The sequence below is a fragment of the Pecten maximus genome, chromosome 16, assembly GCF_902652985.1.
Source record: "Pecten maximus chromosome 16, xPecMax1.1, whole genome shotgun sequence".
NCBI lineage: Eukaryota > Metazoa > Mollusca > Bivalvia > Pectinida > Pectinidae > Pecten > Pecten maximus.
Window position 1 is genome coordinate 5,779,035 of NC_047030.1, and position 26,872 is coordinate 5,805,906.

The 26,872-nt window shown below is 36.0% G+C and overlaps 1 protein-coding gene across 2 annotated transcripts; it reads right to left on the reverse strand.

Moving 5' to 3' along the window:
• Window positions 1-594: 594 nt before the first annotated feature.
• Window positions 595-26,872, reverse strand: LOC117345165 (sulfotransferase family cytosolic 1B member 1-like). 2 transcript variants are annotated; one of them, XM_033908167.1, is made up of 6 exons: window positions 26,729-26,872; window positions 17,550-17,722; window positions 14,157-14,471; window positions 12,956-13,059; window positions 12,616-12,844; window positions 595-781 (listed from the first exon to the last, which is right to left on the reverse strand). In XM_033908167.1, the coding sequence occupies exons 2-6, from the start codon at window positions 17,716-17,718 to the stop codon at window positions 648-650; spliced, it is 951 nt and encodes a 316-aa protein (XP_033764058.1). In that variant the 5' UTR covers window positions 17,719-17,722; window positions 26,729-26,872; the 3' UTR covers window positions 595-647. The 2 variants fall into 2 exon arrangements, with proteins under 2 accessions (XP_033764058.1, XP_033764059.1); XM_033908168.1 differs by lacking the exon at window positions 595-781 and adding an exon at window positions 820-1,372.

A 26,872-nucleotide genomic window follows, 5' to 3' on the forward strand; every position in this document is an offset into this window, starting at 1 on the left:
ACCTTTTACTATCCGAATTGAATTGGCACTTCTATTTAAAAGGGGTCTTCGAGTCGTGATATTTCGAGATAACGAAGTTGACGGATGATATGCATCACTCTCTGAAAGTTATTTTCAGGGTTTCAGTGTTGTTTAATCTAATTCTTAGTTTTGCCTTCATCTTGAGCATCCATTCCTATAAAACATTTTCTTTTATCCCCACGCTGGATTTTGCTCTTCTTCATACCACCATTCCCTTTCCCAAATTTCTGATGAGGTCTGGTCTTTTTATTCGTGCACTTTTACAATAGATTCCTTACAAATCTATATTGGTGTTCGTATTTTATTATCATTTTATTGATTTTGATTTAGAACAACAGATCATTATTTGTGTTATTGCTATTGCTGTTGTTTTTCTTTACTAGTCATATTATTGTCATCAAAATGTTTCGTTTTCATTTCGGTATTCTCTGTGCTTTCTTATATCCAATCTGTAACAACCAATCATCAAATGCAATGCCGATATAAGTATTATATAAATTATAAATATATCTTATAACATACATATTAAATTTCAGAAAATGAAAAAATATATATCTGCAACTAACATAAAAATACTTTGCAAACGTTTTAATGAATATAGCCGTTCCCTGAAAGTTTTGGTATCTTCATTCTGTTGTTATATTCTCCAAATATTCTTCGAACTCTAATGGATGGTCCGGTATTGCCTTCTCTCTGTAAATTCTCTTGAATATTTCCGTCTGCTCTGGCGTAAATAAACTTTTCCAATCGCCAACTACACCTAAAAAAGTAATATCTTCGTTAGATGTGTTGGTCGAATTATTTTGATTTCCATACGAGGCTGATTATATTGATGAGGTCATATGAACAGGTAACGAAAAAACGGAGAAAACACACAATTCTTAAATTTCACAAAAAGAATTATCAATGATGATTTCAATTTCCCAATTGTTTAATTTCGGTTTTCTACATAGTAATGTGCGTTCTTTCTCCGTATTTAAGTTTCAATATTCATGAGTTTGTTCCCATCATTACGATTTCTGTGAAGGAATGCTACAGTTGGAGAAGTTAACAGCACACTCTTTCCAGAGATGCAGGTCGATTAAGACCACGTGGAAGTTTTACTGTCTACATCATGACCTTATTTGAACAAACTAGTTCTAATTTTGTGAATGTGATCTAAGGCGGGTTGGACATAGATTTGTATGGCTAGTGTCGTCAATGTAACAGGTCACGCTTACCCTTGCTGGACTCGCGGTCCGATTCACATTGTACCATTTACAAGGTTTTTGTCATCACTTGATCGATTTTGAATGGTAAATGATTAAGTAACTACACCTTTGTCCCTCCAATTAGTCACAGTCATACAGTGCTTTGAATAGAACAGAAACTGATTATTTTATTTGTTCACTTTCCTCGTGTAAGCATACATGCAGAGCCTAAATATCAAAGGTGTACACTTCAAGTGCTAGCATTTAGATGGATCTTAGAGTGAAAGAAACACACAGATACATCGTATAAGTATTTCCCTTTTCTTATGTCATTACAAAGAATATACATTTTGGATGCTATTATCCCACTCAACAAGATTAATGGGAGGCATACTGTTAATTTGACTTTCCGTATTACAAGGGAATGATTTTTATATTAACCTTTCCGTAATACAGCGATATTATGTGTATATATACCTTATGGTAAATCAGAGAGGTGATGTGTATATACCTTTCTGTATTACAGAGAGGTGATGTGTATATTTACCTTTCTGTCTAACAGGGAGGTGATGTGTATATTTACCTTTCTGTATTACAGAGATGTGATGTGTCTATTTACCTTTCTGTATTACAGAGATGTGATGTGTATATTTACCTTTCTGTATTACAGGGAGGTGATGTGTATATTTACCTTTCTGTATTACAGGGAGGTGATGTGTATATTTACCTTTCTGTATTACAGGGAGGTGATGTGTATATTTACCTTTGTGTATTACAGGGAGGTGATGTGTATATTACCTTTCTTTATTACAGGGAGGTGATGTGTATATTTACCTTTGTGTATTACAGGGAGGTGATGTGTATATTTACCTTTCTTTATTACAGGGAGGTGATGTGTATATTTACCTTTCTTTATTACAGGGAGGTGATGTGTATATTTACCTTTCTGTATTACAGGGAGGTGATGTGTATATTTACCTTTGTGTATTACAGGGAGGTGATGTGTATATTTACCTTTCTTTATTACAGGGAGGTGATGTGTATATTTACCTTTCTTTATTACAGGGAGGTGATGTGTATATTTACCTTTCTGTATTACAGGGAGGTGATGTGTATATTTACCCTTGTGTATTACAGGGAGGTGATGTGTATATTTACCTTTCTTTATTACAGGGAGGTGATGTGTATATTTACCTTTCTGTCTAACAGGGAGGTGATGTGTCTATTTACCTTTCTGTATTACAGGGAGGTGATGTGTATATTTACCTTTCTGTCTAACAGGGAGGGGATGTGTATATTTACCTTTCTGTATTACAGGGAGGTGATGTGTATATTTACCTTTCTGTATTACAGGGAGGTGATGTGTATATTTACCTTTCCGTATTACAGAGAGGTGATGTGTATATTACCTTTCCGTATTACAGAGAGATGATGTGTATATTTACCTTTCTGTATTACAGGGAGGTGATGTGTATATTTACCTTTCTGTATTACAGGGAGGTGATGTGTATATTTACCTTTCCGTATTACAGAGAGGTGATGTGTATATTTACCTTTCCGTATTACAGAGAGATGATGTGTATATTTACCTTTCTGTATTACAGGGAGGTGATGTGTATATTTACCTTTCCGTATTACAGAGAGGTGATGTGTATATTTACCTTTTTGTATTACAGGGAGGTGATGTGTATATTTACCTTTCTGCATTACAGGGAGGTGAGGGGTATATTTAACTTTCTGTATTACAGGGAGGTGATGTTTATATTTGTATTTCTGTATTACAGGGAGTTGATGTGTATATATACCTTTCTGTATTACAGGGAGGTGATGTGTACATTTACCTTTGTGTATTACAGGTAGGTGATGTGTATAGTTATCTTTCTGTATTACAGGGAGGTGATGTGTATATTTACCTTTCCGTATTACAGGGAGGTGATGGGTATATTTACCTTTCTGTATTACAGGTAGGTGATGTGTATATTTACCTTTCCGTATTACAGGGAGGTGATGTGTGTATTTACCTTTCTGTATTACAGGGAGGTGATGTGTGTATTTACCTTTCCGTATTACAGGGATGTAATGTGTATATTTACCTTTCTGTATTACAGGGAGGTGATGTGTATATTTACCTTTCCGTATTACAGGGAGGTGATGTGTGTATTTACCTTTCCGTATTACAGGGAGGTGATGTGTATATTTACCTTTCCGTATTACAGGGAGGTGATGTGTATATTTACCTTTGTGTATTACAGGGAGGTGATGTGTATATTTATATTTCCGTATTACAGGGAGGTGATGTGTATATTTACCTCTGTATTACAGGGAGGTGATGTGTATATTTACCTTTCTGTATTACAGGGAGGCGATGTGTATATTAAACTTTCTGTCTAACAGGGAGGTGATGTATATATTTACCTTTCTGTATTACAGGGAGGTGATGTGTATATTTACCTTTCTGTATTACAGGTAGGTGATGTGTATATTTACCTCTGTATTACAGAGAGGTGATGTGTATATATTTACCTTTCCGTATTACAGGGAGGTGATGGGTATATTTACCTTTCCGTATTACAGGGAGTTGATGTGTATATTTACCTTTGTGTATTACAGAGAGGTGATGTGTATATATTTACCTTTCCGTATTACAGGGAGGTGATGGGTATATTTACCTTTCCGTATAACAGGGAGTTGATGTGTATATTTACCTTTCTGTATTACAGGGAGGTGATGTGTATATTTACCTTTCTGTATTACAGGGAGGTGATGTGTATATTTACCTTTCTGTATTACAGGGAGGTGATGTGTATATTTACCTTTCTGTATTACAGGGAGTTGATGTGTATATTTACCTTTCCGTATTACAGGGAGGTGATGTGTATATTTACCTTTCTGTATTACAGAGAGGTGATGTGTATATGTACCTTTCCGTATTACAGAGAGGCGATGTGTATATTTACCTTTCTGTATTACAGGGAGATGATGTGTATATTTACCTTTCCGTATTACAGGGAGGTGATGTGTATATTTACCTTTCCGTATTACAGGTAGGTGATGGGTATATTTACCTTTCCGTATTACAGGGAGGTGATGGGTATATTTACCTTTCCGTATTACAGGTACAGTACGCGTCAGGTGTTATGGTTCTCTTTCACCCTCAGGGTTGCGAGTGTCACTCGAGTGTAGGGGATTAAGTACGCCCCGTGTTTCAACTCGGGTGTTTCCACCGGCCACCACCGGCCGGGGCCTGGCGAGTGTAGGGGATTAAGATCGTAGGAAAAGGTGTGAAGACTCACAGCTGGAGACGTGGTCGAGGTCAGAGTTTTGCGACCTTTCACCTTTATCTGTACTGATTGTTTTACCATGTAACAATTCATTAACATGCTCGGATTTTGAGAAAACGTAAAATACTGTATAGCCGTAGATTGGCTGAATAATGATGAATTCATACGTAATTTTCATTAATTGGCAACGAACTCGTGTCCTGCTATTAATCTCACGGACTTCAATTATCACAAGTATACCTAGTAAGGCATCAGTACGTGGGATGATTATCAATTTAGACAAAATATTTCTGTTGTTTTTAAAACAAGCATTAACTCATAGAGTTTTCGTACCGTCTCCATCGCATCACGCCATACAAAACGCCTGAACATCGTCTTGCAGTACAAACTCTAATGCTTTATGTACATGTAAATGTAATAAAGAATTTGTATATTGATTCAATGGTGAGCAAATGGTATTGATTTGAATGGTGTAGCCATATGTTTTAAACATTTGATCGCCGACACGAGTAATACTGCCAATCCATGATTCTAAAACCACGCCCACAAATAGTGCAGTGAGTGTCAATCAACGCATCAGAGCGAAACGTGTCCCATATCTTCACATTGTATTACATCCGCAAAAATAATTTAAAAATAAATAAAATACTCTTTTTACTTATATCTTATAGAATCATCAGCACCCGTAACCAGAAAATTATTATCAGCTAAGCCATTTTTTATTTACTTTCATCGCACGTTCATTTTAATACTTGTTTAGGTTCATAGTCTCGAGAACCGAATCAGACTCTAGTTGGTTCATATAGCGACAATGCAGCGCAAATGTAAATATTTATTAAGTTCGTATTCAGTATTGTATCAAAACGATATTTAACTAGTTATTGATGCGTGCCGCGCTAACAAAAATGTATCGTTTGTGTTCTTAATCTTTTTTTAATTGTACACATTTCCCTTAACTTGTGAACAAATCAAAAATTTTAATGAAAAGGTGCTGAAATTCATAATACCAGAAACATATATAACAGAGATAAGTAGCTCTCTATTTGCCCCAAAGTGATACCCTCATGAGCAAAGACCGATTTACCTGTGCTGGCGTGTGTGATAGGATACAAAGCGCTCTCGATAAGGGCTATGCATGACTGGTCACGAATAAAAGGAGCCATGCACCAGTTGTGCCTAATACGCGTTTCTGGTAATACGTCAAAATATTTTTTTTTTAGTTTACCAGAAATTAATATGAATCAATATCTCGTAATCTGTGCAAATCTATGTAAATATATATATACGTACATTGTATCTGCCTATACATTGAAGTAACCGAGGCGTGTGATAGAGCCGCGGTCGTGTCTGGATTCATGGGTTAATATATTAATTATATAATTAACGTCCGGTATTAAAAAGGCGGTCATGATCATATGGCTTCGTCAAGTTTTCATAATGATACCATGACAACTCTTTGTTTATTCAACATTCGGAAAAAAATTACTTTAAAACTCTACTCATACTCAAACTGTCAAATTGTAAGAAGTATATCGTGGCTCTTATACATATTATAAGTGTACATGTACGTGAAGTCAGCACACTCAATACACTAGTACCGATAACATATTTTCTGTCCAATATGCCACCTCGGAATATTACGAAAGGATGTTCAAACTGTTTAGTTACATTTCATCAGAGACTTGTGTATATCAGGATATATACGTATCAGATTTCAATTCAATTCAATTCAATTCAATTTATTTCTCTTTAACCATACATAACAGTACAGAGAAAACATATTTACACAATACAAAAGTTATATACAGTTGTTCAGCCAGTGTATAAAGTATGCACACGCAGACTGTATCAATTAGTTTATCAAAACATCTGATATTTAACCATATCGTTACGCATGATACCATTTTATATAATTTCAAATCAACAAAACGAAAAAGATCAAGTCAAGATGAACATGATGTGTAACATCATGCTATGGAGGACACATTGCTAAAGATAATACTAATGAATTTACAGAGTTTTTTCAATGTATTTACGTGGTTTGAGTTCATAAGATCTCTAAATTTTAATATGTTCGGCCTTGTATAATAATATTTATTTAGATATAATTTTCTATGCGCAGCTAATGACTGGCATTCTAGCAGATAATGGAATTCATCTCCTATTTGTTGACTATTACAAAAAGTACATATTCTTTCGTGGCGTTCAATATTATTCCACCTTCCAGTTTCAATAATCAGTCTATGATTTGTAGTTCTGAACTTACAAAAAGTATTTCTTTCTTTATCTGTAAGAACGTCTAGATAGCATTCAAAACCAAATTTGTTTTTAAAAATTCTGTAACAACCAGACTTAGAAGAATTAAATACATCATTATCCCACTGCTGTATAAACTGATCATGGAGTGTTTGTTTTACATATGACTTTATCCAAGAAGTATCTAATTCCTGGATATACTGGATATTCCACACATAGCTAATACCACATTCATCTAATAATTGTTGTATATAACGTATATAGGGAACATTATTATTACGGTATTGGTTTAGACATAACAGTTTATAAGTTATTACATTTAGTTTGTTTTCTTTTGAATTAATCAATTGAGACCAATAGGTCAACATTCTCGTCTTAACTGAGATATTCAAAGGATAAGCTCCAAGTTCACCATAAACCATAGACGTTGGTGTACTTCGTTTGACCCCTAATAATAACTTACAAAACTTTAAGTGCGCTCTCTCAATGACTTGTAGATTTGTAAAACCCCAAATCTCACATCCGTATAACAATATAGGTTTTACAATTTTATCATACAGATCATATATACACTGAACAGATAGGTTATATAACCTTCCTTTCTTTAAAACATCATACATAGCAATTGTTGCTTTTTTAACATTGTAATTTTTAGCTTCATTAAAAGAACCTGTGCGTGAAAAAACAGTGCCCAGGTATGAAAAACTTTGGACAATTTCTATGTCTTCAGTATCAAATTTGAATTGTAATCTGTTATTTAGACGACCTTTACTGAATATCATACATTTTGTTTTCTCACTGTTAACTTTCAGTCTCCATATTTTACAATATTCACTAAAAACATTTAGCTGCATTTGCAGGTCTTCTGGGGTGTCAGAAAATAAGATTGTATCGTCAGCATACAACAAAATAAATAGTTTAATATACATATGTAAATCAACTTCAAGTTGGTTTGTCAGGCACTGTAAACCGGTAACATTATTTCTAGTCATAAACTCCTCAAGGTCATTCAAATATAAACTAAATAAAAAAGGAGACAAGTTTTCCCCTTGCCTCAATCCATTATTGCATGCGAAGAATGCAGAATTCTGACCATTAAATGATATGTTAGATTTAATACCTTGATACATATTGTAAATAATTGTATACATTTTGCCATTTATATGATTTAACAACATTTTGTTCCACAGACCATTTCTCCAAACTTTGTCAAAGGCCTTTTCAAAATCAATGAAAATACAGTACAGCTTCTTTTTCATCATATTAGTAAGACTAATTAGGGAATACAGCACAAAAATATTATCTATAGTTGAATACTTCTTGCGAAATCCAGCTTGGTTTTCACATATTAGATTAACTTCGTCGGAATACTTTAATAGTCTTGCATTTAAAATACTTGTGAATAGTTTGCCGATGCAACTTACAATAGTAATCGGCCTATAATTTTTAGGGTCTGAGGGAGAACCCTTATTTTTATAAATAGGTACAATAGAGCCTCGAAGCCAGCTTTCAGGGATTTTCCCTGTGCTAAAAATAACATCAAATAATATAACATAGAGATCAATCATTTTAGAGGACGAATATTTAATATATTCATTAATGATGAGATCATCCGAGCAAGCCTTATTGTTTTTCAGTAGCTTAATAGCATGTTCCACCTCCTCTCTGGTTATATTACTATTTAATACATTATTTACAGGACCCATATCAATATCATTATTATCAAACATGTTATCATCTACTCCAACATTTAAGGTTTTAAAGAAATTAAAAAGCGTGTCAATCGATATGTTACCTTTTTTGTTTTTATGTGTACTATTAGAACTTTTAAGTAGTTTCCAGTAATCCCGTGCATTACTACTTTTCATATCTTTCAACTTACGACGGAGGTCTCTTCTGAATTTATTAATACTTTTATCCATTGTATGTTTGTAAGATTTTTCTGATTCTTTATATTTATTGAAGAAATAATCATTTTTGTGACGTCTGTACATACCTTTATGGCGTCGGAATAACTTCCTGGCCGCCTTACATTCACCGTCAAACCAGGGTTTAGAATTTGATTTTGGCTTTTTACATATATTAGTATGGTTATATTTGTATATACCAAAAGTTGACTTAGCAGCACTTACAAGCACATCACTGCAGTCTGCCATAAGTGTATTGACATCTAGGTCGTTCGTATTACTGCATTGGTTAATTGTATCAATAATATTTTGAATTTTGTCATCGTTTATATTCTCAATAAAATGTTGGATTTTCTCAGTCTCCCAGTTTTTAATACGTTCAGTATAATCTGTTGTATCATGTGTATTAATGTTATCATTGGTAACTGTATTGGCCATACCACATATAGTAAGAGTTAGGGGACAATGTGCATCTGACATAAGAGGGCTAAAATCTAAAACATCAAAGTCACGTATGCGTTTTAGGAGCTCAGAGGAACATATGACATAATCGACAACGCTAGAACTTTTACAGGTGCACTTACCTATATCTCTATCACGACCAACTCTACCATTACAGATAAAAATGTCATTATATTTACAAAAATCCAATAGTCGATTCCCAAAATTATTTTTGTGTAAGTCCTGACTTTTTCTGTTCTTAGCAAAACCGGAATTTTCAAATACATTCATGTATGTAGCTTCATTTAGGATTTCAGTTGTTAATTGATCTCTATCGTCTATTTCATTGTAATCAATAAAATCTACAGAGCTCGCAGTTCTTGCATTAAAATCTCCTAACAAACACACATTTTTGTAATTAGCTGATAACCTCAAGTATTCAGTTTCAATTTCCAAATATGGATCACCAATACAGTATGTAGAATTCTCGGGTGGGACATAAACCATTCCAAATAAAAAATCATCATCACTTTGTAACTTCGCGCCATCTAACCTAAACCAGCTTACGTATTGACTATCACTTTGTACTTCATAGACATAATCTTCCAAGTCATATTTATATGCTATAACTATACCACCCGACTTCACTTTTTTAAACTTTGCCCTATTTTTCATTACAGTTTTAAAACATGGCAAATCAATGACATCTAAATCATCAGTTTTGGATTCACAGAGACATAAAATATCAAAACTATTTACAAATTCACGAAACTCAGGATATTGAGCTTTTCTCACTAAGCCACAAACATTTAACGACAGTATTTGTATTGTACATGCATTATAGTTACTTTTTCCACCACCACCATATGTATTAATCGGCTCGTTTGAAACCAAACTAGTGTCTATATTTTGCCCTCCGGCGCGTCCCTATTCGTGCTGATTTGAAATCACCCGTCTACGTTTCGAGCGCGGTTGTTGAGTGGGCGTATGCTGACTGGCCATGGGCTGAACATCCGGGCCCTTATATAGTACACCATCTATGTACAGCTGATCTCTGTTCAACACAGTTTTTTTCCCGTTTTTCCTAGCTTCTTTCGCTACCGGATATAAAATTTTCCTTTTGTCTTCAATTTTCTTTGGAAACTGTTCGTTTATACCAAAATGTGACCCTTTTAGTTCTTTAGCACTCCGCTTGACTCTCAGTAAATCCTTGTAGTAAATAAACTTTGCTATGATTGATCTTGGCCGTGTACCGGTACGCCTGTCGCGTTGGCCGATTCTATGGACGTTGGCCATAGCAATGTCATGGGCGTTTACAATTTTGAGTTTACTTTCAATGAAATTTTTCAATGTTATTTCATCATCATCTAGACTCTGATTTTGGTCCCAAATTTTCTCTGGAATACCTGAAAATATCAGATTATACTTCATGCTCCTGCACTGTGCATCAGTAGCCCTATCTTTCATTTCCTCTATCATTTCGTGCAATTCATCAACTTCATCTAGGACTTCATTTTCATTTTTTTCCAATTTGTCAATGCTTTTCTTCATGTTTGTAACGTTTCTGCCGACTGTATCATTTGCAGCCTTTACCCGATCCATGATATCACTGTTACCCTGTATGTCACTTTCCATGTCCCTTATCTTATTTTTCATACAACTGATATCTGTTTCTGATCTTTCTACCCTCACAGTTAGGTTGCTGAGTTTTGTGTTAATCTCCTCGAGAGTGCTGGTATTTTCCTCAATTTTAGACAGTCTTGATTTCACTTCAGTAAACATTTCAAAAATAGAATTGATCGTGTTTTTCATTGTTGTGGTTTCAGTACTGACATCAGTTTCACTAAATAATGTTTCCCTACACTCTGCTAAAACTTTGGATGTAGACATACCTGTATTGTCCAGTGCAGCCATATTGGTGAGTTCAAGTCCTCAGAGTAAGATTTTCAAATCACAACAAAAGTTCATTTTCCCGGATAATTCCCGAATTTTTCCAGAATAATACCGAACAGGATGCTAATCCAGCACTTACACAGCATTTTCAACAGTTTATAATGTTAATGACCCTACATTTTAGATAAAAACCAGCAAATTTCCTCTCCCAGATTTTTCATGTGTGTAGACACCTGGCTGAACACTACTCACATGATACTAGTTTAGTTGTTACGAGATCCAGGATTCTTTGTGATGGTAGTGTTACGATAGGCCAGGTGTATAGTGTTCAATGGGGACATAAACAGTCAGAAGTGGGTATTGTTATATTAATCATTCAAGACTTACTTCAAAGTCAATCGAAAGCCGACCGGGATTTACTCGCTCGCGCTCCAATCACAATATTGCTATAAATAACACAAACACCAAGGCGGCAAAATATCGTTAAATGTTACAGCTAGTGTTTTGTTTTCTCGATTTCCCGGTAAACATTTGTGGTACTCAACAAACTAGGATTTAAAAACTAAAAACATAATTTGGAGTGTATATGTACCGTACATTTACAGCACAATACATATGTAGTATTCCTGGTATAGATCGTGATTTCATTACATAAAAAAATATCCCCGTTTTCTCAACACCGGGCTGGAATACTGCAGAGACGTATATATCAGATATATCACGTTTCTGGATACTGTAAGTACAAAATGTGAGTCCAGCTACAGAGTACCTGTACCATACGACAACGTATGTTCCAACAAACACATCACGGTATCAGGCAGTGTACCTGTCAATCATGAATCAGGACCTTTGTTTCACTAATCCCCAACACTCTTCCACACCGTGTCGCGCGGTGTCAGTAAACAGGTGACCACTCGGGTTTTGAGCCGGTGTCAGCCGGTGTTTCAACCGACATGCAACCGACTGAGTGAGTGGAAGGGATTAGACCTCGCCACTGTGGCGGTGATTGGGGACCATACCACCTGACGCGTACTGTAGGTGATGTGTATATTTACCTTTCTGTATTACATGGAGGTGATGTGTATATTTACCTTTCCGTATTACAGGGAGGTGATGTGTATATTTACCTTTCTGTATTACAGGGATGTGATGTGTATATTTACCTTTCTGTATTACAGGGAGGTGATGTGTATATTTACCTTTCCGTATTACAGGGAGGTGATGTGTATATTTACCTTTCTGTATTACAGGGAGGTGATGTGTTTATTTACCTTTCTGTATTACAGGGAGGTGATGTGTATATTTACCTTTCCGTATTACAGGGAGGTGATGTGTATATTTACCTTTCTGTATTACAGGGAGGTGATGTGTATATTTACCTTTCTGTATTACAGGGAGGTGATGTGTTTATTTACCTTTCTGTATTACAGGGAGGTGATGTGTATATTTACCTTTCTGTATTACAGGGAGGTGATGTGTTTATTTACCTTTCCGTATTACAGGGAGGTGATGTGTATATTTACCTTTCTGTATTACAAAGAGGTGATGTGTATATTTACCTTTCCGTATTATAGAGAGACGATATATATTACCTTCCCGTATTACAGAGAGGCGATGTTTATTTACCCTTTCTAATTGCGCTGTTTTCTAGAATGTCTTCGTTGACATCACCTAGAGAAATAGTTTCTGACTTGCGGATTCCTTCATCGATTCTCTTCATCATGTTGGCTTTGGTTTTGGACTTGGCAGCTTTCATGTTTTTGAACTCACACGCATGCGCAATGTCCTCAATCAGGTCGTCGGTATAGGTCACCTGTAGATATTCCGCTATTCTGGTCACATGTGCTGCTAAATTCTGGAAGAGAGAGAGAGAGAGAGAAGAAGGGGGAGATTGCAAAGACTATACACAAAAGAACATCATTCAAAGATGATAAATATTTTCTGAAGTGTTATAATATACTAATACCTTGCTTGCCTCTTCATATTGAACTGTAAGGGGAGGGTTGTTTTCATGTTGTTCCAATGCGGTCTTCCACTGGTCACGCCATTCAAACCAGGATCCATAAGTAACTAATAACAAATATAGTTATAACATCATCTGTATTAGGGAATAAGGAGTGCTACAGATCTAGGGGAAAGATATAACTTAAAGATTTTGTAACGCCGACAAATAGTCACTTAATGCCACACTACTTGTCACACTTTTTATCACAGTAATTGTCATATTGCCTATAACGATAAGTGTCCCTCAACTTGTCACACTGCTTGTCACATGAGTTGCCACACTCCTCTTCACACTGCTTATCACACTTCTTCTCACACTAAGTGTCACACTTCTCGTGAAACTGCTTGTCACATTTTTTCACTCTTTTCGTCACACTGCTTTTAACATTACTTGCCACACTCTTCGGTACACTGCTTGTCACACTGCTTTTAACATTACTTGCCACACTCTTCGATACACTGCTTGTCACACTGCTTTTAACATTACTTGACATACTCTTCGATACACTGCTTGTCACACTGCTTTTAACATTACTTGCCACACTCTTCGATACACTGCTTGTCACACTGCTTTTAACATTACTTGACATACTCTTCGATACACTGCTTGTCACACTGCTTTTAACATTACTTGACATACTCTTCATCACACTGCTTGTCCCACTTTTTGTCACACTTCTCGTCATAGTGCTTTTAACAATACTTGCCACACTAACAGTCACATTGATTGTCTCTTTACTTGTACTGTTTTTCACATTACCTATCTCACTAATTGTCAAATTGCTCGTCACATTGCTTGCTAAACTGCTTGTCACACTAATTGTTGCAGTTCTAGTAAAACTGCTTCGCATTTCCTGTCATATCATTTGTCACATTCCTTGTCCTGTTATTTGTCACAAGAATCCATTACTAGCCTTTTATGAATTTGTGACAAGATAATTGCCTCTGTAAAGTTATATACCAAATGTATTGAGGCGAACTATTATAGAGTTGATTTAGGATACAGTTTATGTTTAAAATATACAACATCTTATATCTGTTGTCGATCGACCATAAATTCTCTTTTGTCCGCGATGTAGGACCTTAAAAACATCTCAGATTAGATAATCTAGAAATACGATTTCTACATTTTTGCTTTATGATTTGTTAGGCTTGATATCTACCGTCTCCTTTCAACCCGGCTTCGAAGAAGATATCCCAACTGATGCTATTTGCGAGAAGATTATTGAGAAAATGAAACGATGATGCCATTACGTCTTTCGGATCCCTGAAACAGCCGATCACTTTTCCATTTTGTGCCAAATGCTCTTTCGGCAAATATCGATACGGCATGTGAGAATACAGTACTCTTGGAGATGCTTCCGTCTCAACAGCGTCGATGTCCAAAAGTTCTATTGGAAAATCCATGTAATCTTTAACCATATATTCAGCTTTTCCTTTCATCAACATGGTGACGATTTCCCTCACCCAATGTGTCCCTGTGTAAAGAAAAAAGTGTTGTTTTCTTAAATTCCTTGAGTTGATAATTCGCAAAGCGCAAGTCAGGAATTTAAGCATCACGCTTTAATAAATGAAAACAAAATAATTTTCTTTCATTAAACTTATATGCATTTTATTGAATGCCACCGTGTCAAGCATAATGATGACTGGATACTTCTTCCTTTTATCTGTTTAGATATTACCCAGCCGTTTTCATTTAATTTCCTAAAGTTTCTGTAAGTCCTATAGATTTCTCATGTATAATGATCTGTCTTTTCTTTCTTAAAGATACATTTCTCTGTATTTACGTCATTACTTATAAAGAAATACTGGGTGCACATACATATCTCGTAAAAGACATGTCATTTATATATATTACATTAAATGCTCAACAGGTGTTCTCTTATACTTTTATGTTCATAGTTAATATTTCAGTTTGTCAGTTTGTTTTTGTCTTGATAATTGCTTCTTCACAACCTGGTCCAGACTCACCAAATATCATACAATTACACACGAGACAGGGTTGTGTCGTGCAATGAAACAATGACCTACTTACATAAAGAGATGTCTTGAAATTCCGATATTTGAAACGAAGCATGTCATGTACCATTTAAAAAAAGTGTTTAAGTGTATATATGGACAGAGTAGGGTATCACGTTATTGCCACTACAGGTGTGACACAGAAAGGGGAGCGATACAGTATGGCAGCGTCATTTAATCGCCTTCTACCGTGGAGACGACGACGTCAATAAAATATGACGCCAAAGGTGGACCTAAACTTGCAATGGTTCAACAGAAGTATATGTCATAATTTTAAAAACGTGTAAAGGCGCATTTAAGTTTTTTTTTCACCTGCTCCGAATTCTCTTGAATTTTGCCATGCATTTCGTTAAATTCACCTCTGAAAACTCGTAATGTGCCATTACAGGATACTACTGAATGTGTGGTGTCGGAGGTTTGTGGTCATTCAACTCAAAAGTATCTCTGAACTCATTAACCTTGTTTACGTGTGAGATACCTGCGGTACACTTGTGCTATAAATAGATTTTCACCTGTGTGATCAGGTTAGGTGTCCATATTGTCATGTTTTTGTCACGGTCTACTGCGTTACGCACTTGCATTCTATCACTCACCATGGGCAATACGTCTAAAAAGTGTAAACAGATGAGCAGTGCCAGTGGTAGTAGTGAAAGTAGCGTTAATAATATCACAGACACACTTTCTGTTAGCAATATTTTGAAGGAAGCAAATGAGGTTGTACACCAATCTAGACAGCGTCACTTAATAATATTCGCGTGTGGATAGGACCACGTCAATAATATTATGCCAAGATTAAGGATTCGTGAACCTGATATTCCAATACTTCAATAGAAGTACGTGTATGGCATGTATTATTTTAATATCGTGTTTAAGAGTATTTATGGCATGGATAGGGTATCTCGTTATTACACTCTGCAGGTGTGCCGCAGCAATAATATTAAATACTGTAATACAAAATAATAAAAAAGCAATCAAAATGAATTAAGGTGGAAGTCTCACACAAACCCCTCTTTTCCAAGGTTCAATTTTCTTTATAATTGTTTTATGCAATAACAATTATGTAATACACATCTTAAGTCAAAGTTTCAAAGAAATTGAACCTTATGTTTTTCTATGTTGACATTCAATAATAAAAAATAAATAAAAATCTTTTAATGCAAAAATCATTATGAAGAAAGTTCACCCCATAAACATATGAAATTCACCAAACTGTATTATAAATGCTGATGTATTATTGAATTACATCTTTCATTATGGGGGAAGCATCGTCGATAAAAATAAGAGAAATAGAGATCCTTTTTAATGTCTAAAATTCCAAACTAAACCAATCCAAATCAATCAAATCTCATAGATTCAACTTGAATAAAAAGCTACCGATATAATACAAATTACAAAATAATAAACCTTTATTTAACAAGATACATCAAATTGTATTACCCACTCCCCCGTATTCATTTTCATTTAGCTTCTTTTTGTGGTATTTAAAATGTCGCAGCCATTCAAAGCTTTTTTGGTACACATCTAGCATTCTTGGTCAAATTATGCGGACAAAATACACACATTGGTTATATTTTAGTATTTGGCATTCTTTTGTGGCTGTCGTGTGGTTTTTGATATAAACAATCACGGTTCATAATTCTTGAAACGTAAATACCCTGAAGATCAAGACATCGATGCTACAAAGGCTGTCTTTCTCAGAACGAGACCATGATATCGATAATCGTGTGTTTACAAATACTGTTGCCCCTATAATCAAAACAATATTGAAATCCATATAAACAACATTGTACATAAGAACAACATTAACAATGTTTACTTTGGAAACGTAAAATCAAATATATTATTATCTAACGTTTAGCTTTATTTCAGAAGATAAAATAAATCAGATTATTTACAGGGAAATAATCAGTATTTGTTCAGCCAAATTACTATATTATAAATGTTTTTCATGTACTGATTGTAATACTTTTCATGAGTTCATATTTGGTTTTGGTGGCATACGGATTTTTTTTATTAAAACAAATATCATGCTTATGGAATTTTCATTGAATATACTTTTTATATATACAGGGTCTAGTAAGTAATAACGACGGTATAATCCAATATAGGTACTGGACCTAACAAACAGATATTCGAACATCTATTTATATCTACATGCATATATATACATTAGTTTAATTCATTTGGCTCTACTGGGTATAACTCTCAGTTTGTGATGGAAGGCACCTGTTTTAGTGTCCGTTGTACAACCCTTATATTCATTAGTTAAACACTATCAATAAATCAAACTAATCCTTTGACTATACCTGAAAGTGGTATAAAATTATGCATATTTGGAATTTCAGCAGGCACGACAACTTGAAAAATATTAATATTACATTGTGGAGACAGACATAAAAAATTGTATTTGTAAGGGACCTGATTATTACTGAGAAAACAAATCAGTAGAGAGAAAATTCGTCAAAGATTTTCCACGCAACAATAATTGCCATGTGGAATATTGTAATTATATATGATATGATATTCGAATACGTTACCACTTCTTGGATACGACATGATGAAGACGTCGCCTTTGCGATACGTTAGATTTTGTATCTTCTCAAGTTGGTCTGACACATTCCCATCGCACAGAATAGGAAAGTTGACACCCTCAAACCTCTTGTGCTGGACCTCAATCTTCCCTAGTGTGACACCGACGACCTCCATCTCCCTGGCGATTATAGACCAGACTCAATTACCAAATACCGGGTTGTATAACGATTGAAATAAATAGAAATCTGGGAATATATACTATCACCCCTTACACACACAAACACATACCACAAATAATAGAGAAACAAATAAATGAAAAAAATATCGGAACACAATTATATACATTTCTATGTATAATTCTTTATATATAAAGTTGTTGATATCTGTCTGTCTTATGTAAAACTGTTGTTGATAAATGTGTTAATATTTTGTGTCTCTTTTACGATCCGTTGTATTATACAGGTGTAAATATTTTGTGTCCTCTGTACGACTTTTCGTATATAAATAAGTTGGTATCTTGTGTCTTTTGTACAATTAATTGTAGATAAAGGTGTCCATATCTTGTGTTATTTGTACAATTCTTTGTATGTAAATGTGTTAATAATTTGTGGGTTTTGTACAATTCTTTGTATATAAAGCTTTTAATAAATTGTGTCTTTTGTAAATTCCTATACAAGTAATGTATTAGTGGCACGAAGCAAAATATTGCATTATAGTTTAAAACAAGTCCAGAGAGCTAAAAAACAAACAGGTAGGAATAGCCACGCAGTATCCCAATGATTCATTGCATTGTTCGTAAATGAGTCTAACAGTTGTGTACTATCAGTCTAAACCTAATGTACTACCAGTCTAAACCTAGTGTACTGTAAGTCTAAACCTAGTGTACTACCAGTCTAAACCTAGTGTACTACCAGTCTAAACCTAGTGTACTGTAAGTCTAAACCTAGTGTACTACCAGTCTAAATCTAGTGTACTACCAGTCTAAACCTAGTGTACTACCAGTCCAAACCTAGTGTACTACCAGTCTAAACCTAGTGTACTACCAGTCTAAATCTAGTGTACTACCAGTCTAAACCTAGTGTACTACCAGTCTAAACCTAGTGTACTACCAGTCTAAACCTAATGTACTACCAGTCTAAATCTAGTGTACTACCAGTCCAAACCTAATGTACTACCAGTCTAAACCTAGTGTACTACCTGTCTAAACCTAGTGTACTACCAGTCCGTACCTAGTGTACTACCAGTCTAAACCTAGTGTACTACCTGTCTAAATCTAGTGTACTACCAGTCTAAACCTAGTGTATACCAGTCTAAATCTAGTGTACTACCAGTCTAAACCTAGTGTACTACCAGTCTAAACCTAATGTACTACCGGTCTAAATCTAGTGTACTACCGGTCTAAACCTAGTGTACTACCAGTCTAAATCTAGTGTATACCAGTCTAAATCTAGTGTACTACCAGTCTAAACCTAGTGTACTACCAGTCTAAACCTAGTGTACTACCAGTCTAAACCTAATGTACTACCAGTCTAAATCTAGTGTACTACCAGTCCAAACCTAATGTACTACCAGTCTAAACCTAGTGTACTACCTGTCTAAACCTAGTGTACTACCAGTCCGTACCTAGTGTACTACCAGTCTAAACCTAGTGTACTACCTGTCTAAATCTAGTGTACTACCAGTCTAAACCTAGTGTATACCAGTCTAAATCTAGTGTACTACCAGTCTAAACCTAGTGTACTACCAGTCTAAACCTAATGTACTACCGGTCTAAATCTAGTGTACTACCGGTCTAAACCTAGTGTACTACCAGTCTAAACCTAGTGTACTACCAGTCTAAACCTAGTGTACTACCAGTCTAAACCTAGTGTACTACCTGTCTAAACCTAGTGTACTACCAGTCTAAACCTAGTGTACTACCAGTCTAAACCTAATGTACTACCAGTCTAAACCTAATGTACTACCAGTCTAAACCTAATGTACTACCAGTCTAAACCTAATGTACTACCAGTCTAAACCTAATGTACTACCAGTCTAAATCTAGTGTACTACCAGTCTAAACCTAATGTACTACCAGTCTAAACCTAGTGTACTATTAGTCTAAACCTAGTGTACTACCAGTCTAAACCTAGTGTACTACCAGTCCAAACCTAATGTACTACCAGTCTAAACCTAATGTACTACCAGTCTAAACCTAGTGCACTACCAGCCTAAACCTAGTGTACTATTAGTCTAAACCTAGTGTACTACCAGTCTAAACCTAGTGTACTACCAGTCTAAACCTAGTGTACTACCAGTCTAAAGCTAATGTACTACCAGTCCAAACCTAATGTACTACCGGTCTAAACATAATGTACTACCAGTCCAAACCTAGTGTACTGTGAGTCTAAACCTAGTGTACTACCAGTCTAAACCTAGTGTACTGTGAGTCTAAAGCTAGTGTATTACCAGTCTAAACCTAATGTACTACCAGTCTAAACCTAATGTACTATCGGTCTAAACCTAGTGTACTACCAGTCTAAACCTAGTGTACTACCAGTCTAAACTTAATTTACTACCTGTCTAAACCTAATGTACTACCTGTCTAAACCTAGTGTACTACCAGTCTAAACCTAGTGTACTACCAGTCTAAACCTAGTGTACTACCAGTCTAAACCTAGTGTACTACCAGTCCGTACCTAGTGTATACCAGTCTAAACCTAGTGTACTACCAGTCTAAACCTAGTGTACTACCAGTCTAAACCTAGTGTACTACCAGTCCGTACCTAGTGTATACCAGTCTAAACCTAGTGTACTACCAGTCTAAACCTGGTGTACTACCAGTCTAAACCTAGTGTACTACCGGTCTAAACATAATGTACTACCAGTCTAAACCTAGTGTACTACCGGTCTAAACCTAGTGTACTACCAGTCTAAACCTAGTGTACTACCAGTCTAAACCTAGTATACTACCAGTCTAAACCTAGTGTACTACCAGTCTAAACCTAGTGTACTACCGGTCTAAACCTAGTGTACTACCGGTCTAAACCTTGTGTACTACCAGTCTAAACCTAATGTACTACCAGTCTAAACCTAGTGTACTACCAGTCTAAACCTAGTGTACTACCAGTCTAAACCTTATGTACTACCAGTCTAAACCTAGTGTACTACCGGTCTAAACCTAATGTACTACCAGTCTGAACCTAGTGTACTACCAGTCTAAACCTAGTGTAGTACCGGTCTAAACCTAGTGTAGTACCAGTCTAAACCTAGTGTACTACCATTCTAAACCTAATGTACTACCAGTCCAAACCTAATGTACTACCAGTCCAAACCTAGTGTACTACCAGTCTAAACCTAGTGTACTACTAGTCTAAACCTAGTGTACTACCAGTCTAAACCTAATGTACTACCGGTCTAAACCTAGTGTACTACCAGTCTAAACCTAATGTACTACCAGTCTAAACCTAGTGTACTACCAGTCTAAACCTAATGTACTACCAGTCTAAACCTAATGTACTACCAGTCTAAACCTAGTGTACTACCAGTCCAAACCTAATGAACTACCAGTCTAAACCTAGTGTACTACCAGTCTAAACCTAGTGTACTACCTGTCTAAACCTAGTGTACTACCAGTCTAAACCTAATGTACTACCAGTCCGTACCTAGTGTACTACCAGTCTGAACCTAGTGTACTACCGGTCTAAACATAATGTACTACCAGTCTAAACCTAGTGTACTACCAGTCTAAACCTAATGTACTACCAGTCCGTACCTAGTGTACTACCAGTCTAAACCTAATGTACTACCAGTCTAAACCTAGTGTACTACCGGTCTAAACCTTGTGTACTACCTGTCTAAACCTAATGTACTACCAGTCTGAACCTAATGTACTACCAGTCTGAACCTAGTGTACTACCAGTCTAAACCTAATGTACTACCAGTCTAAACCTAGTGTACTACCAGTCTAAACCTAGTGTACTACCTGTCTAAACCTAGTGTACTACCAGTCTAAACCTAGTGTACATGTACTACCAGTCTGAACCTAATGTACTACCGGTCTAAACCTAGTGTACTACCAGTCTAAACCTAGTGTACTACCAGTCTGAACCTAGTGTACTACCATTCTAAACCTAATGTACTACCAGTCTAAACCTAGTGTACTACCAGTCTAAACCTAGTGTACTACCTGTCTAAACCTAGTGTACTACCAGTCTAAACCTAGTGTACATGTACTACCAGTCTGAACCTAATGTACTACCAGTCTAAACCTAGTGTACTACCTGTCTAAACCTAGTGTACTACCGGTCTAAACCTAGTGTACTACCGGTCTAAACCTAGTGTACTACCAGTCTAAACCTAATGTACTACCAGTCCAAACCTAATGTACTACCAGTCCAAACCTAGTGTACTACCAGTCTAAACCTAGTGTACTACTAGTCTAAACCTAGTGTACTACCAGTCTAAACCTAATGTACTACCGGTCTAAACCTAGTGTACTACCAGTCTAAACCTAATGTACTACCAGTCTAAACCTAGTGTACTACCAGTCTAAACCTAATGTACTACCAGTCTAAACCTAATGTACTACCAGTCTAAACCTAGTGTACTACCAGTCCAAACCTAATGAACTACCAGTCTAAACCTAGTGTACTACCAGTCTAAACCTAGTGTACTACCTGTCTAAACCTAGTGTACTACCAGTCTAAACCTAATGTACTACCAGTCCGTACCTAGTGTACTACCAGTCTGAACCTAGTGTACTACCGGTCTAAACATAATGTACTACCAGTCTAAACCTAGTGTACTACCAGTCTAAACCTAATGTACTACCAGTCCGTACCTAGTGTACTACCAGTCTAAACCTAATGTACTACCAGTCTAAACCTAGTGTACTACCGGTCTAAACCTTGTGTACTACCTGTCTAAACCTAATGTACTACCAGTCTGAACCTAATGTACTACCAGTCTGAACCTAGTGTACTACCAGTCTAAACCTAATGTACTACCAGTCTAAACCTAGTGTACTACCAGTCTAAACCTAGTGTACTACCTGTCTAAACCTAGTGTACTACCAGTCTAAACCTAGTGTACATGTACTACCAGTCTGAACCTAATGTACTACCGGTCTAAACCTAGTGTACTACCAGTCTAAACCTAGTGTACTACCAGTCTGAACCTAGTGTACTACCATTCTAAACCTAATGTACTACCAGTCTAAACCTAGTGTACTACCAGTCTAAACCTAGTGTACTACCTGTCTAAACCTAGTGTACTACCAGTCTAAACCTAGTGTACATGTACTACCAGTCTGAACCTAATGTACTACCAGTCTAAACCTAGTGTACTACCTGTCTAAACCTAGTGTACTACCGGTCTAAACCTAGTGTACTACCGGTCTAAACCTAGTGTACTACCAGTCTAAACCTAATGTACTACCAGTCTGAACCTAATGTACTACCGGTCTAAACCTAGTGTACTACCTGTCTAAACCTAATGTACTACCGGTCTAAATCTAGTGTACTACCAGTCTAAACCTAGTGTACTACCAGTCTAAACCTAATGTACTACCAGTCTAAACCTAGTGTACTACCAGTCTAAACCTAGTGTACTACCTGTCTAAACCTAGTGTACTACCAGTCTAAACCTAGTGTACTACTTGTCTAAACCTAATGTACTACCGGTCTAAATCTAGTGTACTACCAGTCTAAACCTAGTGTACTACCAGTCTAAACCTAATGTACTACCGGTCTAAACCTAGTGTACTATCAGTCTAAATCTAGTGTACTACCAGTCTAAACCTAATGTACTACCAGTCTAAACCTAATGTACTACCAGTCCAAACCTAATGTACTACCAGTCTAAACCTAGTGTACTACCAGTCTGAACCTAGTGTAGTACCAGTCTAAACCTTGCGTATTGCAGTATAAACAGTATGTACTTTAGTGTAAACCTTGTGTATTAGTCTTAGCGTAATAGACATTTCCGATTTTCAGGTACACGGAGGACCTTCACGGACACCGACGCGGACTACTGCATGGTAAATTGGGGGTCGTCTCAAAAACTATTTGTTTTGAATTCTCCTCGACGAGGAACACTTATATTCACGTGCATTATACACTTACATAGGCTACACACTTCAATACACATGCATTATGCACATACGTAGCCTACACGTGTATGCGACAACACTGAAGTATGAAGTATGGGTGCGAAAAGCTACATAAAACTCCACGCACATGGTAATAGTTTTTTTTGTTTTTTTTATTTATTGCATAGTGAAACTCTGTGCTTCCATTACGGAAGCGTATTAGGGACACTATAGAAACAAGAAATATCTTTAAAAAGATAAACGGCACATTTTAAATGCTGGTGGTTATAATGTAAAACTACTGGTGAAATAAATTAACGAACTAAGATGTAATTAATAAATGCGCAGTTTCAGCACGGATAACAAAATTATATCAGTTTGAATCATTTTTGGTGATAATAAGACTGCAAATGTGTCATTTGAATAGATGCATCCACTTATTCAGCTTGCATTCAATTTAAAAGGGACATCACGGTAAAAACGTTGCAATTTTCACTGAATGTACGCGTTTTGTTCCTTTCCAGTTATGTTTCTGTGCTGTTCCAATGTTCACAGTCAATCCCTATGTCCAGCTTGACCACTCGATTTAGTTGGGAATCCTCCTATAAATTTAGCGCGGAAATTATTTTTAGATCATTACGTGACTGTTTTGAAATCGTGGCAACACAAACACACGATAGTTTACAAGGCGATATCTATATTCCATCTGGGTTAGTTGGATAACGATATTATACACAGTGGTTTAAATGTTAAATAACACGTTCTGTAAATATTACGGGACACATATTTATGTGTAAATAAGTGTAAACATTGTTCATATAGTATAGTGACAGTAGAGATGTACTGGTACAGACTGTATAAATATTACCGAGTTTGTGGAACTATTACCGAGTTTGTGTTAATATTACTGAGTTTGTGTGAATATTACCGAGTTTGTGTAAATATTACCGAGATTATCATGACCTACTATCAAACAATCAAGCAGAATACGAGCGGCGTCCGTATTACTGCTGTTTTCATGTTTGAACTGTTACAATCTATTGTACTGCTTCCCAAGTTTAATTCTAGGATTGTGTTTGACCCATTTTCCTATTATTCTCTTCATTGCGGAAGCTGTTATCGTTTTCAACCGCAGTCGATTCACATTGGAAGCCATTTTTGTTTCCATGTGTTTTAGTTTGTTGTGCGCATGCGTTTATCGTATATGTCACAAAATTTGCATATTCAGAATAATTGATAATTGATGTTTTTATGCACATACATCATCAACTTCGAATGGTCATTGTTCAGAAGGTTTTTTTTTTTAAAAGATATACCCAATAATATGATAAAAAATACAAAATAAATATTGGTTTACCGTAAGGTCCCTTTAACTTTGTTTCGTTTTTAACTGTATATTTGCATTTTGCATTGACCGCTACATTGACCAATCACATACTTCATCTTGAACAGAACGCCACCTGTCGCGTCATATCCGGGGCCAAAACAAAATTAGACGGCTATGCCGAAAAATTAAATCGCACGTTCGGATTACTAATTCGTACGTACGATTTACTAATCCGTACGTACGATTTACTAATTCGTACGTACGATTTTTTTTTTTAAAGTGGCCCTAATACGCTTCGTACTTCCATATCAACATAGAGTTAGCTTTTTTAAGTAGCGTGTTATAAACTAGAGTGGGGGTACGTAATTTTGCACACTTTCGGTATGTTTTTAAATACATTTCCATCAAATCAATTTGTAATCAAGAAAAAATACCTCACATTTTTAGATGTATAAATGCTTCGTTACATACAAGTGCCCAACTTGTATATGTGCACACGTATCACTGCGCAAGGGAGCTGTTGTTAACTTGCGTATATTGCTGGGTTTGAAGACGATCGGGTACGTAATTTCACACACCCATCTCACTTCTTTAATTTTGTTGGTAAAAATAGTTTTCAGCCATTTTGTAGACAAACAACATCCTAAACTAAGATAAAGCCCAATGCCATAATAGAAAAATCGTTAAAAACAAAATAATGTAAAATTGGAAAGCACCAATTCACCGCCATTTTTGCCGTCAAGAACGACCGCTCCCTACGGAGGTAATGTAAACAAGGGGGTGGAAATGACGGAGTGTCTGCAAGTCAGCGCTGTTATTAGTTATACTTGGTGGATTTGTAATAAGTTTTGTTTATAATCTGATCAAATGATATTTTCCTTAAATATTTGCAAATTCACATGCCAATCAACAACTTATCTTAAATAAAATATTTAATCATCCGGTATCCATTTTATCGGACGAGAGTCGTATTTGTTAAAATTTATTTTCAAAACGAACCTAATCTGAAAAGATGTACTTAAAACGGCAAACTTTCCACTAAAGGTTGGCATTAGTCAACATACAAACAAAAAAAAACCCACATTCCTCGACCACTTAGAGGAAAAACGCAAAATATCGTCAGGTGTGCGAATTTACGTACTGTGCGAAATTACGTACCCTTGCTCTATATATAAACATATCTGCACATATAGGACTAGTATTTGACCCCTGTGCATATAAATACACCTTTGAAACGATCCCCACTTTACCAGTAGTCCGCGTCGGTGTCCGTGTAGGTACATTGTACTCCGTGTACCTGAAAATCGGAAATGTCTATTGCACTACAAGTTTAAACTATGTGGACTAATTATCTAATCACTGTAAGCATTATTCAAGTACACAACGGATGTAAATTATATACAACACTAATTAATTCAGGGTGCCGAAGTTCTCATCTCCTTAATTACTTCTATCGACATCAGCATATACAATAAACAATACTGTCTCAACATAATTACAGCGCCTTTGTGCGTCCTAAAGTGAAAAGCAAAATATTGAAATCCTGAATTATGTACGGATGCTCACCTCATTCGCCCATGTTTGATTATACTTTGTTGACACGGTTTTGTGCATATGTACATACGAAAGTGTCGGAAAGGTAACAGCATGTCATCTACATCCCGGCTACTCTACGTTATAACGTACCTTTCATATTATAAGGTATTTCCGTTCAAATATGTAGAGTAAATCAAAATACTACAATAGTTGATTAAAGATACAAGCAATGATATGTCACATCGACTTACCAGATGTATCCTCTCCTACAGCCTTTGCTTTTATGGCTTTGGGTTATGCCTCAGCAACCCCTAGGCAATTTCCCTGCCCTATTTCCTATACACAGACAACATATATTACCATACGCTTTTAATATACAATTTACCTGACCGGAG